Raw genomic sequence first — 18,479 nt, forward strand, 5'->3', positions numbered from 1 at the left:
ATGGTGTCACTAAGTTGCAAAGGGCCTCACTAAGTAGCTGAGCCTGTCTGCAAACCATGATCCTCCGGTCCCTCATCTCAGCCTCCCGAATGCTGGGATTACAAGCATGCACCACCACACCCAGCTACAAAATGGTTCTTATTTAGGAGGGTTTTCAACCTCTTTGAGATTCTAATGAAGAACAGACCCTTTTCCCCAGAAAAACACACTATTTTCTAACTTGGCTGAGGGACCCCTTGAATCGCTGGCACTCCCTTGGGAGAACTTCCAGTCCCCTCAACCCCCAGCTTCTTTAGCAGTCCCACAGCCCAACAGGTAAAGATCCATACAATAAACTGGGAGTGGTGGCACATGCCTGTGAGCCCTATACTTGGGAGGCTGAGACAGGAGGATTGAAGTTTCAAGACCAGCTTCAGCAACTTAGCAAGACCTGTTTCAAAATAAAAAAGGCTGGAGTTGTAGCTCAGAGGTAGAATGCCCCTGGGCTCAATCCCTAGTACTACAAAAAATAAATAAATAAATAAAGCAGAAGGCTAAACTTCCGGCTTCTCTTTGTTGGCGATATCTTCTTATCTAATTAATTGCCATCAAATTTAAGAAATGAGTAACAGTCCACGTGTTTCTTTTATTACCAAAAGCAACTGTCATATACACACTCAGTGCCTCCAATCCTGTCCCTGAGGATAACCATGAATGTCCCTGGGGTAGGAGGAACCCTTTGGAGAAAGATACCTAGTTCTCAATGCCTGGCAAGCATGGGACCCTTGTACATACCAATCATCATCCTGGGGCCTAACATCCCCTAAAGATGGGAAGAAAAGTGAGCAGACTAAGAATTTTACTCTGTCCAGCACTTCAAGGGGGTTATGGTCAAATCTGGTAACAGCCTTCCTAACAAGCACAACATATCCAGGATCACCACAAAGAATCCAAACTCCTCAGGATCCCCACAAAATGCAGTGTGGCCAAAAGGGAAGTCCTCAAAACCTGCAGATTGATGCAAGCGTGGGCAGAGGAGGCCGCACTACTCTCAGTACCACTCCTGGAGGCATCCCTAACAAGGGCCACCCACAAGGAGCACTGCCACCGCTCAAACCGAGGCCTGCGGTAGGAATGGCCAGGCCCTGCAGCCATCACACCATCTGGACCTTGGACTCCTCAGCTATGCATTGAAGCTTCTCCATGATTCCCCCCGAGGCTGCTTCAGGGGCTGAGGGGGACTTTCCTGGGGCTTCCGAGAGCACGTAGTAGACAATCTCCCGCTGGCCTTGGGCGTTGGTCTGATTCACCACATGGATGACGGGGCTGGGATTGTTCTGAGAGGCCAAAAGGGCTGTCCCCTTGCCATCACCACCTTCTTCTTCCTCCTCTTCCTCTGGTCCTGGTTCCCCCAGCACTGTTTCTAGAATGATGCCCTGCAGGCTGCTCTCATTCAACGATGCTCCCAGGCCCGATCCTTCTTGTGGTTGCCGAAGCAGCTGCTGTGTCAGCTCAACGCTCTCGTAGCGAACCAGCTGTAGCCGCATGTAGCCATCCTCATGCTCCTTGTACCTGGTGGAGGGGAAGAGCAAGGGCAGTGAACACAGAAGGATGCAGAAATGGCCTGGAGGCTGGCAAGGTCTTTATTGTAGTGTGTAAACAGAAAGGCAAGAGGGATAGATCGTTTACTCAAAATGGAATTTTTTTTTTTTTTTTTTGCGGTACTGGAGACTGAATCTAGGGGCATTTTACCTCTGAGCTATACCCCCAGCCCAATTTTTTATCTTTATTTTGAAACAGGATCTCACTAAGTTGCAGAGAAGTAGCTCAGGCTGGCCACAAACCAAACCCAGATCTTTCTGTCTCAGACTCCCAAGTACTGGGATTACAAGTGTGCACCACCATGCCCGGAAGCTGGGTGTGGTGGCTCATGCTTGTAATCCCAGTACTTCAGAGGCTAAAAAAAAGGGATCGCAGATTCATGGCCTCAGCTACCTAGTGAGGCCCTCCGCAACTTAGGTTTGAGGGTGTAGCTCAGAAGTAGAATTCCAGCCAGGCATGGTGGCACACACTTGTAATCTCAGCATTCGGGAGGCTAAGACCTGAGGAACGCAGGTTGGGGACAGCCTCAGCTACTTACTGAGACCCTCTGCAACTTAGTGAGACCTGTTTCAAAATAAAGAGTAAAATAATAAGGCAGGGGGTATAGCTCGGAGGTCAAATGCTCCTGGGTTCCATCCCCAGACCCGCAAAAAAAAAAAAAAAAAAAAGTAGAATCCCCTAAGTTCAATCTCTAGTACTAACCCCCCCCCCAAAAAAAAGAAAAGAGAGAAATTCAATCCAGAGAAAGAAGTGGAGTGTATGTACAGATGAATAGACGTGCCAACTGGTTTACAGGAAGGCCATGGAGCCAAGAGCCTCGAGCTCTAATTCAACATCTGGCTATAAGACTTTTGGCATCTTTTGTTGGGTTTGGTATTATGCCTTGGATTAAAAAAAAAAAACAAAATCTTTGCCCCACCTCTATCCTCAGGGTAGAGCCCAAATAGAGATGGTGGACAGCAACAGACCAACCAATTCATGTTTTTTAATTTTTTTTTTTTTTTGGCGTGTCTGGGGATGGAACCCAGGGGCATTCGACCTCCGAGCTACACCCCCTGCCCTAGTTTTTATTCTTTATTTTGAAACTGGGTCTCACTGAGTTGCAGAGGGCCTCACTGAGTAGCTGAGGCTGTCCGCGAACCGCGCTTCTCCAGGTTTCAGCCTCCCGAATGCTTTTATTTATTTTTTGTGGTACTGGGGATGGAACCCAAGGGCATTCTACCTCTGAGCCACATCCCCAGCCCTTTTTTATTCTTTATTTTTTAAACAAGGTCTCAATAAGTTGCAGAGAACCTAAGTACCTGAGGCTGGCCACAAACTTACAATGGTCTTGTCTCAGCCTCCCAAGTACTGGGATAACAAGTATGCACCACCATGTCTGGCTCCCAACTCATGGGTTTTTTTTTTTTTTTTGGTGGTACTGGGGTGGAACCCAGGGGCTTTTCTACCTCTGGGCTAATACTCCCAGTACTATTTTATAGTCTATTTGGAAGCAGGGTCTAAGTTGCTGAGAGCCTCACTAAGTAGCTGAGGCTGGCTTCAAACCTGTGTGATCCTCCTGTCTCAGCCTCCCAAGTGCTGGGATTACAGGTGTGCGCCACCACGCTCAGCCCAATTCATGATTTTTAACTTGTTGAAAAGGTATGGGAAAAAATGTGCGAATGAGGGGGCTGGTGTTGAGGAACATACCGAAAACGGGGGTGACCTGAGGGCCACTTGAACTGGTGCTTCTTGCGAAGGTGCACGGTGAGGTTGTTGCCACGTGTGAAGCATTTGTCACATACATGACATTTGTACCTTGGCTCTGAGTCTCCCTGAAGCAGAGGGGAGGGAGAAGTGAGCCTGGCTCTTCACCCTGAACTCCCCAACACTTCTGCTAGCCCTTCCCCACCCCACTCACCTCATGTACTTTGCGGTAATGGGACTTGATAGAGCACAGAGACCGGGCACTGAAGCTACAGTTCTCAAAATCACACCTGTAGGCTGGCTCCTTGCTGTGGGTGTCCAGGTGCTTCCGGAGGTCAATCAGGTTCTTGCAGCTGCCAGGAGAGGTCAGGAGGAGTTGGAGGGAGTAGGGGACCCTGGCACATGAGATCTGTCTGGTCCTGGTTCCCCTTACCTATAGTCACAACAGTCACACTTAAAAGGCCGGTCCTCACTGTGGCGGAAGCGCATGTGGTTGCGGAGGGAGGAAGGCAGCGGGCAGGTCATGTCACACAGAGGGCACTTATAGTGATTCACTGAGAGGACCAGAGAAGAGGCTGTGATTCCAGGACCTGCAGGACCTCCAGGGCAGGCAGTGAGGCTGGCAGCAAGCCACTCACTCACCATGGTTGCGCATGTGGTCCCGCAGCAGCCTCTCGGTGGCAAACCTCTTAGAACAGTGTGAGCACTGGAAACGCTGTTCTGGTTGGATGGGTGGAAGAGAGAAGCTGAGGGGACTGTGGAGAGCGCAAAATAGACAGGGGACCATCCCAGGCAGAAGGGAGCCACCCAAGGAACAGGGAAGCTTGGGAGATGTGGATGGGACTTGGAGTGGAGCACCTGAGTTAGAAGCCCGGCTTTACCACTTACTAGCTGTGTGACCTCAGGTAAGTGACTTAACCTCTCTGAGCCTCAGTTTCCTCATCTGCAAAAAGGGGGATAAGAAGCCTACCTCATGGGGCTGTTGTGAGTAAATACTGAACAACAATGTCTACAAATACACTGTGGGAGGGAGCCGTGTTGCAGGTATCTTCAGTTACCACCTCCCCTGGGAACATGTCCTCAACCCCACTCCAAGCAAGACAGCTTGCACCTGCCCCCCTCCTCTCTCTTAACTTACGATCCAATGAGGTCTGGCGACGAATATGATCTAAGAACTTGGTGTTATTGGCAAACATGCCCCCACAGGTGGGACAAGCTACCACCTTCTCCTGGGTGTGGCTGCGAAGGTGCTCTCGAAGCTTACAGCGGTCCTTGAAGGTGCAGGTACAACCTGAGAAGGAAGGCCTGGTCAGACCCATCCACAACCCCCTAGAAAGACTCTGGTACCCCCAGCGTCTCTCTAGCCAGCAGCCAACTTGTCCTGTAGGACTAGTCCCAGCCCTGGCCCCCCTAGCCCCTGAACACCCCCAGGGTTTCCTCCAGAGTCCAGAGTGAAGGGATGACCCTACCTTTCCAGCCACACGGCACCACATGGTTGTCCTTGTCCACTGTTTGGTATTCACAGCACAGGCTGTGTGCTTCCACATGCCGATAGAACCACTCAGGATTGTCGAAGGAGCTCTGCGCCAGGGCAACTTGGGGTGAGGACTGAGGGTGGGTGAAGGGATTCTTACCCCTATGTGTCCAGAGGGGGATTTCTTGGCTCTCTCCCAAATTAACTAGGTGGGAATAGGAAAGTTTGAAGAAAGGAGCTACACAGAAAATGGAGGAGAGATACTAGCAGGAATCTTGGAAATACAGAGCACCCTAGAAAGGGTCAAGGCAAGGTCTCTTGAGTTAAGATCCCCAGCTTCCTTCCACCCCTATTTCTAGCACTGCTTGCTGACCTCACAATGTTCCCACAGGCACAGGAAGTGGTCAGGGATGTCAGGGATGACGTTCCGGCTCTGGAAGTCCAGGATGCAGGGGCTGAGGTCAGCTTGGCTTTGCAAGGCCTGCAGCCCCCACTGTTTCAGCTTGGTATGGTAGCAATGGAAGTAGACATGGCGGATGAGGTCAGCAGAATTGTCCAGAGAGCAAAAGCCACATTCCTGCCACAGGCAGGAGAATTCTTCCTCTGCAGAAAGGGGTTTAGAAGGAAGAGTCTAATACTTTCCAAGATTCAGCTTGCTTTCCACCTAAGGCACTTAACAGGACTCTGACTGTCACTAGGAGTTGGGTGTGGTAGCACATGCTTATAATCCTAGTACTTGGGAGGCTGAGACAGGATTGCAAGTTTGCGGCCAGCCTCAGCTACTTTTAGTGAAGCCCTCTGCAACTTAGTGAGACCCTGTTTCAAAATAAAGAATAAAAAATAGAGCTGGGGGTATAGCTCGGAGGTAGAATGCCCCTGGGTTCAGTCCTCCCCAGTATCACACAAAAAAAAAATAAAAAATAAAATAAAATGAATACCTGGGCACAGTGGTACACAATCAATAATCTTAGTACTTGGGAGGCTGACAGAAGGATTCCAGTTTAAGGCCAGCCTCAGCAATATAGTAAAACTCTCAGCAAACTAACAAGACTGCTTCGTTTCTTTATTATTTTTTTTTTTTTTTTGCAGTACTGGGATGAAACCCAGGGGTATTCTACCTCCAAGCTACACCCCCAGCCCTATTTTTTTTTATTCTTTATTTTGAAACAGGGTCTCAATGAATTATAAAGGGCCTAAGTGGCTAAGGCTGTCCTTGAACCACGATCCCCCTGTCTCAGCCTCCCAAATGCTGGAATTACAAGCATGCGCCACCATGCCTGGCTCCTTTTATTTATTTATTTTTTTGGTGGTAATGGGGTTCCTGGAAACCCTTGTACCTCTGGGCTACACTCCCAGACCTATTTTTATACTTTTTTATTTGGAAACAAGGTCTCTTAAGACAGCATGGATGGCTTCGAACCTGCACAATCCTCCTATCTCCGCCTCCCAAGCGTGGGGATTACAAGCGTGTACCACCAAGCCCTGCCTTCCTTTTTATTTTATTTTTTGTTTTGAAACAGAGTCTTAGCCAGGCATGGTGGTGCACGCTTGTAATCCTAGCATCTGGGAGGCTGAGACAGGAGGATTGCGGTTTGTGGACAGCCTCAGCTACTTAGACCCTTTACAACTCAATGAGACCTTGTTTCAAAATAACGAGTCAAAAATAGGGCTGGGAGCCCGGCATGGTGGCGCACACTTGTAATCCCAGCATTCAGGAGGCTGAGACCGGAGGATCACAGTTCGCAGACAGCCTCAACTACTTAGTGAGGACCTCTGCAACTTAGTGAGACCCTGTTTCAAAATAAAGAATAAAAATAGGGCAGGTGATGTGGCTCGGAGGTCAAATGCCCCTGGGTTCCATCCCCAAACCCACAAAAAAAAAAAAAAAAAAAATAGGGCTGGGAAGCCAGGCATGGTGGTATGCACTTGTAATCCCCATGCTCCGGAGGCTGAGACAGGAGGATCGTAAAGGTTCGAAGCCAGCCTCAGCTGAGTGAGGCTCTCAGCAACTCAGTGAGACCCTGTTTCCAAATAAAGTATAAAATAGAGGTCTGGGAGTGTAGCCCAGAGGTAGAAAAGCCCATAGGCTCCACCCTCAGTACCACCAAAAAAAAAAATAATAATAGGGCTGGGCTGGGGGTGTAACTCAGAGGAATAGGGGTATTATCTTGGAGGTACAATTCTCAGTACCACTAAAGAAATAAATAATGCATAAATAAGTAAATAAGTAAAGAAAAGGCTGGACATAGTGGTACATGCTTGTAATCCCAATACTTGGGAGGCTGAGAAAGGAGGAGCACAGGTTCAAAGCCAGGCTTGGCAATGTAGCAAGGCTCTTAGCAACCTGGTGAAACCCTATTTCAAGTAAAGAAATAAAATCAGGTTGAGGGTTTATCTTGGAGGTAGAAAGCCTCTGGGTTCAATTCCCAGTACAAAAAAAAAAAAAAAAAAAAAAAACAAGATTGGGGGTAAGATTGGGAGTATGACTTGGAGGTAGAATGTCCCTGGTACAAAACTAAATAAATAAGAAAGAATGAACCAGGCCCACATGTGTAATCCCAGTACTTAGGATGCTGAAATAGTAGAACTGAAGGTTCGTGGACAGCCTCAGCTGCTTAATGAGGCCCTCCCCAACTTAGTGAGAATGTGTATCAAAATAAACAATAAAGCCGGGCGTGGTGGCGCACACTTGTAATCCCCTCGCTTGGGAGGCAGAGACAGGAGGATCGCGCAGGTTTGAAGCCAACCGCGCGCGCTGTTTCCAAATAAAAAAATGTAAAAATAGGTCTGGGAGTGTAGCCCGAAGGTAGAAGGGCTTCCGGGAACCCCAGTACCACCAAAAAAAAAAAAAAAAAACAAAAAAAAACAATAAAGCAGGATGTGGTGGCGCATGATTATCATTTCAGTACTTGGGAGGCTGGGACAGGAGAATCACAGGTTCATAGCCAGCCCCAGCTATTTAGTGAGGCCCTGATTCAAAATGAAGTATAAAAATAGGGTTGGGGTATAGCTAAGAGGTAGAATGCCCCTGGGTTCCATCCCCAGTACTAAATAAATAAGTAAGTAAGTAAGTAAGTAAGTAAGTAAGTAAGTAAGTAAGTAAATAAAAATAGGGCCGGGAATGTAAATGTAGCTGGGATGTAGAATGTCCCTGGATTCAATCCCCAGTGCCTAAATAAATAGATGAAGGAGACATATGGTGATCTAGGCAGAGGCTACAGTGTATGTAAGACCTGTGCCAGAAACTCAGAGACAAAAGGTATGGCTGGCAAACAGGACCTGTGCTAAGAGCATCTGTGGGTTCCTGAGGAAGATATGGCCTTCCAACCTTAGTACCCCCTCCCCCTTCTCCTCTGTTCTGCTGAAGACTTGTCTTCTCCTGGAAGGCCCTGCCAACATCTCCTACCCTCCAACTTCCCATCACTCAAATACCCTGAATCATAATTTCAATTTCTTATAGGAATTTGTTTTAAACAGTTAGTACTAGCCGGGTGTGGTGGTGCACGCTTATAATCCTGCGCTTGGGAGGTGGAGACAGGAGGATCACGCTGGTTCGAAGCCAGCCTTGCTGGCTTAAGAGACCCTGTCTCCAAATAAAAATATAAAATAGGTCTGGGAGTGTAGCCTGGAGGTAGAAGGGTAGAAGGGTTTCCAGGAACCCCAGTACCACGGGAAAAAAAAAAGTTAATACTTGGAGCCAGATGTACTGGCACACACTTGTAATCCCAGCATTTGGGAGGCTGAGACAGGAGGATCTCAGTTCCAGGACAGCCTCAACTATTACTTAGTGAGGCCCTTTGCAACTTAGTGAGACCCTGTTTCAAAATAAAAAAATAAAAAATAGGCCTGGGGATGAAGCCGGGAGATTCCATCCCCAGTACCAAAAAAAAAAAAAAAAAAAAAAAAAAGTTAACACTTCAAGCTGGACGTGGTAGTGCATACTGAGATAAGAGGCACAGGTTTGCAGCCCACCTCAGCTTCTCGTGAGGTCTTCCGCAACTTAGGGAGACCCTGTTTTAAAAAAAAAAAAAAAAAAAAATATATATATATATATTTATGGATGGGGGTGTAATTCAAAGGTAGAATGTCCCTGGGTTCAATCCCTAACACCGCACACACACACAAAAGCAAATGCTCCAGAAAATGTAATGATTCTCTAATTTCTTTTGTATTAATATTATTTGACTTTGAAACTCTCAGTTCATAATGACCTGAATGAAAACAGAATTTGGGGTGGGGCCGGGCATGGTGGCACATGCTTATAATCCCCGCACTTGGGAGGCTGAGACAGGAGGATCGTGCAGGTTCGAAGCCAGCCTCAGCTACTTGATGAGGCTCTCAGCAACTTAGTGAGACACTGTTTCTAAATAAAATATGAAATAGGTCCGGGAGTATAGCCCAGAGGTAGAAAGCTTCTGGGTTCCACCCCCAGTACCACCAAAAAAAAAAAAAAAAAAAAAAAAAAAAAAAAAAAAAAAAAAAAAAAAATTTGGGGTGGGAAGCTGACTCCACATTTACTGCAGAAAAGAATATTTCTGTTCTTTTCTTTTTGATGTGTGTGGTGCTGGAGATTGAATGCAGGGCTATTTGACCTTTGAAATACACATGCAGCCCTATATTTATTTATTTATTTATTTATTTAATTTTTTTTTTGAGGTATTGGGGATGGAACCTAGGGACATTCTATCTCTGAGCTACACCCCAGCCCTATTTTTTATTCTTTATTTTGAAACAGGGTCTCACTGAGTTGCAAAGGGCCTCACTAAGTAGCTGAGGCTGGCCAGGAACTACAATCCTCCTGTCTCAGACCTCCCAAATGCTGAGATTACAAGCATGCGTCACCACACCCAGCTTCTATTTTTATTCATTCATTTATTTATTTATTTATTTATTTTTATTTTTGGTGGTACTGGGGGTAGAACCCAGAAGCTTTCTACCTCCGGGCTATACTCCCAGACCTTTTTTATATTTTATTTGGAAACAGGGTCTAACTAAGTTGCTGAAAGCCTCACTAAGTAGCTGAGGCTGTTTGCAAACCCATGCGATCTTCCTGTCTCAGCCTCCCAAGCGTGGGGATTACAAGCGTACACCACCAGGCCCGGCTTATTTATTTATTTATTTATTTATTTATTTATTTATTTTGGCAAGTCTGGGAATGGAACCCAGAGGCATTCGACCTTCAAGCTAAACCCCCTGTCCTATTTTTTATTCTTTATTTTGAAACCGGGTCTCACTGAGTTGCAGAGGGCCTCACTAAGTAGCTGAGGCTGTCCATGAACTGTGATCCTCCGGTCTCAGCCTCCCAAATGCTGGGATTACAGGCGTGCGCCACCATGCCCAGCTTCTACTTTTATTTTGAAACAGGGTCTCACTAGGTTGCTGAGGCTAGTCTTGAACCTGTGATCCTCCTATCTTAGCCTTCCAAACACTGGGATTAAAGCTGTATGGCACCAATTCTAGCTAGAACAGGATCTTTCAACCTGTACTGTGAACTGCAAACCATTTTTTTTTAAACTGGGCTGCAAACCATGCTTTTTTTTTTTTTTTTAAAAAACAAAAAGAGAATAAAAATAGAACACTTCAGAGAAAATTTAATAAATACTTTATAGCCGGGCATGGTGGCCCACACTTGTAATCCCAGCATTCAGGAGGCTGAGACCGGAGGATCAGAGGTTCATGGACAGCCTCATCTACTTAGTGAAGCCCTTAAACTTAGTGAGACCCTGTTTCAAAATAAAGAATAAAAAATATATAGGGCAGGGAGTGTAGCTGGGTGGATGGCCCTGGGTTCCATCCCCAGACCTGCAAAAAATAAATTAATTAAATAAATAAATAAATAAATGCTGTAACATTTATTTACTTACTTACTTATTGTGGCACTGGGGATTGAACTCAGGGGCATTTTGAGTCCTACCCCCAACCCCATTTTTTATTCTTTATTTTGAAACAGGGTCTCACTAAGTTGCAGAAGGCTTATCAATTTGCTGAAGCTGGCTGCAAACCTGAGATGCTCCTTTCTCAGCCTCCCAAGTACTGAGATTACAAGCATGTGCGACCATGCCTGTCTAGTAACTGCTTCTTATAAAAGGATGACAAAGTCACTCTTTATATTCTTGTTGACTGATTTTCCTATAAATGAGTTTACAATGCTTTTTATAAACAACAACAACAACAACAAAAACAAAAACAATAAGGAAAATAAACCACCATTCTCCCAGGGTATCCTCTCCCTCTGGGAAAAGGAAAGTTAGATGTTTACCTGCCTTTACACTCTTTCCCTTTCCTGTGTCCTGCTCTCTTACCAAGTGGGTCCTCCTCCTCCTCTTCTCCCTCCTCATCCCCAGGGCCATGCAGGTGCTGCTGCAGGTGCTGAGTGACATGCTCACAGAACTCCTCCATGGCTGAGCAAACAAAGGAGCAGGAACCCCACTCACACTGGAGCCCCAGGTTCTCTTTCCGGGGAACTTTCCCAGGAGGTGACATGACCTTCAACCTGGATGAAAAGGAAAAAAACCATATTTGCAAGGCTTCCACCCAAGTGTCGCTGGGATAAACAACTGGGTATTTTGCCCGGGATCTGTGAGGAACCCTGTGCTTTTCTCATTTAAGAATGGAGTAAGGCCGGGGGTGGTGGCGCACGCTTGTAATCCCAGCATTTGGGAGGCTGAGACCGGAGGATCACGGTTCACGGACAGCCTCAGCTACTTAGTGAGGCCCTCTGCAACTCAGTGAGACCCTGTTTCAAAATAAAAGAATAAAAAACAGGGCAGGGAGTGTAGCTCGGAGGTAGAATGCCCTGGGTTCCATCCCCAGACCCGCAAAAAAAAAAAATAAAAAAAAAAATGAGTAAGCCAGGTATGGTGGCACATGCTTGTAATCCCAGCATTCGGGAAGCTGAGAGTGGATATATATATAGATATAGATATAGATATAGATATATAGATAGATAGGGCAGGGGGTGTAGCAGGGTTTCACTAAGTTGCAGAGAGCCTCACTAAGTAGCTGAGGCTGTCTGTGAACCCTGATCTTTCTGTCTCCGCCTCCTGGATGCTGAGAATACAAGCGTGCACCACCATGTCTGGCTTGAGGTAAACTCCCCTGGGTTCTATTCCCAGACCCGAGGGGGAAAAAAAAGAATGGAGTAGCAGTTTCTCAAACACCGGGTGGAAGCTGTCAGGTGTTCTTCAGAAAGGAGAACAAAAATTAATACTAACGAACATGTGCCAGGCACTGAGGTAAACTTTTTTTTTTCTTTTTCCTGGTACTGGGGATGGAACCCAGGGGCATTCTACCTCCAAGCTAAACCCTCAGTCCTATTTTTTATTCTTTATTTTGAAACAGGGTTTCACTAAGTTACAGAGAGCCTCACTAAGTAGCTAAGGCTGTCTGTGAACCCTCATCCTTCTGTGTCCGCCTCCTGGATGCTGAAATTACAAGTGTGCACCACCATGTCTGGCTTGAGGTAAACATTTTAAAAGATATTTTCTAATGAAGCTTCAGAGCAATGTGCCAAGAAGCAATTATTCCTATGGGAAGCAGAACAATATTCAGGTTCAGAAGATGACTAGAGAAGTCCCAGAGTTCAAGTCCAGATTCCAATATATTACACCTAGTACCTGTGACCCCGGCAAAACAGGAATAAAAACTTTTTTTTTTTTTGCAGATCTGGGGATGGAACCCAGGGGCATTCGACCTCCAAGCTGCACCCCCTGTCCTGTTTTTTATTCTTTATTTTGAAACATGGTCTCACTACGTTGCAGAGAGCCACACTAAGTAGCTGAGGCTGTCCACAAACCACGATCCTCCGGTCTCAGCCTCCCTAATGCTGGGATTACAAGTGTGTGCCACCACGCCCAGCTGGGAGTAAAAACTTTTTGCTCTAAATTTAATATTTACAATATGTCAGGTGCCATATTAGGCATTTTATTTATACTATGTCATTTAATCAACAACTCTACCCTACTATGCAGGCACTAATTTGTGTGTGTGTGTGGGGGGGGTACTGGGGATGGAATTTAGGGGTATTATACCACCAAGCGACACCCCCAGCCCATTTTTTATTCTTTTTATTCTTGAAACAGGGTCTCACAGAGTTGCAAAGGGCCTTACTAAGTAGCTGAAGCTGTCCGTGAACCATGATCCTCCTGTCTCAGCCTCCCGGAATGCTGGGATTACAAGCGGGTGCCACCACACCCAGGTTGCATGCACTATTTTTAACTTCATTTATAGAGAAAAACCTATGAGGCTGGAAGAAGTGAAGTGATTTGCCCAAGACCATGCACTAGTAGTGTGACAGGGCCAGGTCAGGCTGACTCCAAAGTCCACATTCTTTTTACTTGATACAGCCTATTGATGAGCCTAGAAGCTTCCTGCTTTTTACTGGATCATATTAATTAATTTTTATTCCTTTTCTGAAATAAACTCTAAGTTGCGGAGGGCCTCATGAAGTACCTGAGGCTGTACATGAACCTGTGATCCTCCTCTCTCTGTCTCCCAAGATTACAGGCATACAGCACCACAGCAAGCTTTTACTGGAACATATTATAAATTCACTGCCAGACTTTCTAAGCACCATACAATCTGTCTTTGCTTAACCTATCTAATGGTTGACTACCATTCCCCTAATACCCTCCATTAGAATGTGTGTACGCAATTGAACATTAAGAACTATATCTAGGCGGGGCATGGTGGCACACGCTTGTAATCCCCGTGCTTGGGAGGCAGAGACAGGAGGATTTCGACGCCAGCCTTGCTGGCTTAAGAGACCCTATTTCCAAATAAAAATATAAAAATAGGTCTGGGAGTATAGCCCGGAGGTAGAAGGGTTTCCAGAAACCCCAGTACCAACAACAATAACAAAAAAGAACCATATCTAGTTGGGCATGGTAGTGTATACCTGTAATCCCCGTACTTGGGAAACTGAGACAAGAGAATCACAGGTTCTCAGTCAGTCTCAGAAACTTAAGGAGACTCTCTGCAACTTAGACCCTGCTTTTTTTTTTTTTTTTTTTTTTTTTGGCGGTACTGGGGATGGAACCCAGGGGCCTTCTACCTCCGGGCTACAAACTCCCATACCTATTTTTTATATTTTATTTGGAAACAGGGTCTCTTAAGCCAGCTGAGGCTGGCTTTGAACCTGTGCGATCCTCCTGTCTCAGCCTCCCAAGCATGGGGATTACAAGCGTGCATCACCACACCTGGCTAGACGCTGCTTTAAAATAAAAAAATTAAGCCGGGCGTGTTGGCGCATACTTGTAATCCCAGCATTTGGGAGACTGAGAAAGGAGGATCTGGGTTCATGGACAGCCTCAGCTACTTAGTGAGGCTCTCTGCAACTCAGTGAGACCCTGTTTCAAACTAAAGAATAAAAAATAGGGCTGGGGGATAGCTCGGAGCTAGAATGCTCCTGGGTTCCTTACCCAGTACTGCAAAACAAACAAACAAACAGGACTCAGTTTGTAGCTCAGAGGTAAAATGTCCTTGGGTTGAATCCCCAATACCCCCCCACACACAATCATCTCTCTCTCATTTATAATATACCCTGAGTGATAAAGATGGTTACAGGTAAGTCTCATTGGTAGAGTGCTTGCCTAGCACTCATGAAATCCTGGGTTTGATTTATAGCACAGCAAAAACAAAAAACCCACCCACAAAACAAAATACTCCAAAAATACAGTGGTAGGCATGCTTAGGTATGTAATAAATATTTGCTAAAGACAGTGGAAACAAAGCTGGGCGTGGTGATGCACGCTTGTAATACAAGCATTTGGGAGGTAGAGACAGGAATATCGCGGTTCAGGAACAGCCTCAACTACTTAGTGAGGCCCTCTGCAACTCAGTGAGACCCTGTTTCAAAATAAAGAATAAAAAAATCGGGCTGGGGGTGTAGCTCGGAGGTTCCCTGGGTTCAATCCCCAGTACCCCCCCCCACACACACACCATAAAATCCTTCATGCCTCCAAGTAGGCTTCTAAACCTACTGCCCCACTACACATACTTAGCCTTTTCCTCTGGTCACTTGACGCTTGGACACTTGGGTAAACATGGGCTGCTCAAAGACTAACACTAAGGCCCTATAGGAGAAAATGACTATTTTTATCATATTGAGTCGAAAAAGTAGAAAAAGCCTTCCTGCACCAGACATAAAATTCCAAACTTTCTGACTCTCTACTATCCTCCTTAGTAGGGAAGGCAAGGCTCTTCTCAAACTGGCTTTTGTTATAAGAAACACATACTGAAGAGATCCAGTGGGTCACTCTGCAGTGAACCCTGTCCATATTGCGGCTTCTCTAGCTAGCTTCCTTGTCAATCCATTTCTCTCTCTTTTTCCCTCCCCCTCCCCCCTCTCTGTTATTGTTGTTGTTTGTGGTACTAGAGATTGAACCCAGAGGCATTCTATCTCTAAGCTACACTCCCAGGCATTTTTTTTTTTGGGGTCAGGACTGGGGATGGAACCGAGGGATATTCTACCTCCAAGCTACACACCCAGTCCTATTTTTATACTTTATTTTTGAAACTGGGTCTCACTGAGTTGCAAAGGGCCTAAGTAGCTAAGGCTGACCGCGAACTGCGATCCTCCTGTCTCAGCCTCACAAATGCTGGGATTACAAATGTGTGCCACCACACCCAGCTACTCCCTGTCCCCCCCCCTTCTTTGTGGGTTTGAGGATGGAACCCAGAGGCATTGGACCTCTGAGCTACACCCCCTGCACTATTTTTTATTCTTTATTTTTGAAACAGGGTCTCACTGACTTGCAAAGGGCCTAAGTAGCTAAGGCTGCCCACGAACCCCAACCCTCTGGTCTCAGCCTCCCAAATGCTGGGATTACAAACGTGCACCACCATGCCCAGCTTCTCCTTGACCTTTTAAAAAAAAAAAAAAAAATTGGGATCAGGGTCTAAGTTGCTGAGCCTTGCAAAATTGCTGAGGCTGGCTTCCAAACTGATCTTTCTCTTTCAGTCTCCCAAGTACTAAGATTATAGTACTTCTCTCTTAATTATTTCTGCCCCTGAATGCACTACCTTCTCCTAAAATTATCTGCCTAAGTAATTTCTACTCACCCTTCAAATCCAAATACCCCTTTGCTGGTGACCCCTTTCCCAATTCATCCAGGTATAGATGGAACATCCATCTCTTGACCACAGCATTCTGTGTATGCCTTTGTTACAGCATTTATTCCAATGCAATGGGACATCTGTCTCCCCTAGACTAGCAGCTGCTCAGGAAAGAAACTACTGTGAACTTCTCATTCCCAGTGTCATCCCAGGCATGCAATACATACCCAGATATGATCACATTTCAAAAGGCCTTCCTAATGATCTTATCCTCTGGTAATGACTCTTGCCTCTTGGTTCTATGGCTGGTGCAGTTGACACCATAAAACCTGAACCCAACTTTTATGCCGCCACTGGTCACTCATGGACCTTTTAAGTGCTCTATTTTTGTTTAACTCAATGAGCTAATAAGCTGCTTCAAAGCAGAAAACACTATGCTGAGCATAGTGATTCTAAACATGTATCTGGTTTAGACCAGTGGATGAGACTCATAAGGTAGGCTAACTAGCAACCTAGAATGACCTCAAACTTAAGCAAAGATCCCTGATTTCCTTTCACTGTCTTTCTGCCTTCTTTTTGTTGCAGTGTCTATTTTCACCCTGGGAAGATGTGGGATGGAGAAACTGTACACAAGTAATTCAAACAAAGCAACTAGAGGAGGAGAACACTTGACCAGCTGTTAAGAGATATGGGCTGGGCGTGGTGGGCACGCTTGTAATCCCAGCATTTGGGAGGCTGAGACAGGAGGATCATGGTTTGTGGACAGCCTAAGCTACTTAGTGAGGCCCTCTGCAACTCAGTGAGACCCTGTTTCAAAATAAATAATTATAAAAAAAAATAGGGCTGGGGGTATCGCTCAGAGGTAGAATGCCCCTGGGTTCCATCCTTAGTACCACAAATAAATAAATAAATAAAAATAAATGTAGGTTCAGTTTTCTGTCTCAATGAATTTTCTTTGCACAATCCTAGGTGTCTTATAAGTATAAAAACTCAATCTGGGTACAGTGGTTCATTCCTGTAATCCCACCTACAGGGAAAGCTGAGGCAGAAGGACTAAAACTTCAAGGTCAACTTGGACAACTTAGCCAGAATCTGTCTCAAAATAAATAAAAAGGGTTAAGGGTATAGCTTAGTGGTAGAGCTCTTGTCTAGCATTCAAGAGGCACTGGGTTCAATTCCTGGTACCCCCCCACACACACACACACAAAAACATAAACAACCCTAGTCAAGCGTGGTGACACACACTTGTGATCTCAATACTTGGGAGGCTGAGATAGAAGGACTGCAGACTCCGGCCAGCCTCAGCTACTTATGCCCTCCACAACTAAGTGAGACCCTGTTTCAAAATGAAGAATAAAGTGGGGCGTGATGGCGCAGGCGTATTGCTTGTAATCTCAGTACTTGGGAAGCTGAGACAGGAGGATCACAGGTTCACGGCCAGCCTCAGTTACTTAGCGAAGCACTCTGCAATTTAGTGATTCTGTTTCACAATAAAGAATAAAAAATAGGACTGGGGGTGTGGCTAAAGGTAGAATGCCCCTGAGTTCAATCCCCAGTGCCACACACACAAAAAATAAAAATTGAACTCAGGGTGTAGCTTGAAGGTAGAATACCTCTAGGTCCAATCCCTAGTACCTCCAGTAGATACTATTATTATGCCTTTTGGCAGGAGCAGTACTGGGGATTGAACCTAGGAGCATTCTACCTCCAAGCTACACCCTCAGCCCTATTTTTATTCTTTATTTTGAAATAGGGTCTAAGTTGCAGAGGGCCTCACTAAGTATCTGAGGCTGGCTATGAGCCTGTGATCCACCTGTTTCAGCCTCCCAGGTACTGGAATTACAAGTGTGAGCCACCACACCCAGCTGTTATTCTACTTTAAAGATGAGAAAATGGCCGGGCGTGGTGGCACACGCTTGTAATCCCAGCATTTGGGAGGCCGAGAAAGGAGGATCAGGGTTGGTGGACAGCCTCAGCTACTTAGTGAGGCCCTGTGCAACTCAATGAGACCCTGTTTCAAAATAAAGAATAAAAATTCAGGCTGGGGGTGTAGCTTGGAAGTAGACTATTCTGGGTTCCATCCCCAGTACTGCAAAAAAAATAAAAAGGTAAAGATGAAAAAATGGACCCAGATAGTTAAGAACTTGCCCAAGCATGGAAGTGATGGAGACAATGTAAAGCTAAGGACTTTGGTTCTACTTTCCTCCTACATCTGATTGTGTTACTTCCTTCTGTCTGATTCCCTGGTCACATATACCTGTATACATATACTTCACACATATCTGTATACACAATATCCAGCACACATTCTATCAGGTAATTATTTTGTCAGTTTTCTTCAATTAAGCTTAATCTCTTAGAAAGCCTGGCCTAGGGTCTACTTAGCCTAACCTCAGAACTAGCACATACTCTTGCAATGTTTTGTTTTGCAGTGCTGGGAACTGGACAAAGGGCCTCACACATGCTAGGCAAGTGCTCTACCACTTAACTACACCCCCAGCCCTCCTGTCATGATTAAGAAAGCCCATAAATTACTACTTTGTTGTGACAAATCACCTAGCTTCTCTGAACTTCTTTCCTTAAATGTAAAATTAGATACTAATATTCCAGCCATGGGAACTGGATTCAACAAATCTGGTTATAAAATTCAACATTTAGCCGGGCATGGTGGGGCACGCTTGTA

General features: G+C 45.6%; 1 protein-coding gene across 2 annotated transcripts; it reads right to left on the reverse strand.

Moving 5' to 3' along the window:
• Nucleotides 1-1,133: 1,133 nt before the first annotated feature.
• HINFP (histone H4 transcription factor) lies at nucleotides 1,134-11,224 on the reverse strand (the record flags this gene model as incomplete). 2 transcript variants are annotated; one of them, XM_080716409.1, is made up of 9 exons in its annotated part: nucleotides 1,134-1,551; nucleotides 3,271-3,395; nucleotides 3,482-3,620; nucleotides 3,701-3,821; nucleotides 3,910-3,987; nucleotides 4,406-4,558; nucleotides 4,737-4,848; nucleotides 5,115-5,344; nucleotides 11,044-11,224. In XM_080716409.1, 9 exons carry the CDS (start codon nucleotides 11,222-11,224, stop codon nucleotides 1,134-1,136), a joined length of 1,557 nt encoding a protein of 518 aa, XP_080572535.1. The 2 variants fall into 2 exon arrangements, with proteins under 2 accessions (XP_080572535.1, XP_080572534.1); XM_080716408.1 differs by having other exon boundaries at nucleotides 3,910-4,013; nucleotides 4,402-4,558.
• Nucleotides 11,225-18,479: the final 7,255 nt, after the last annotated feature.

This window comes from Muscardinus avellanarius (assembly GCF_963383645.1).
Source record: "Muscardinus avellanarius genome assembly, chromosome: 1".
Lineage (NCBI taxonomy): Eukaryota > Metazoa > Chordata > Mammalia > Rodentia > Gliridae > Muscardinus > Muscardinus avellanarius.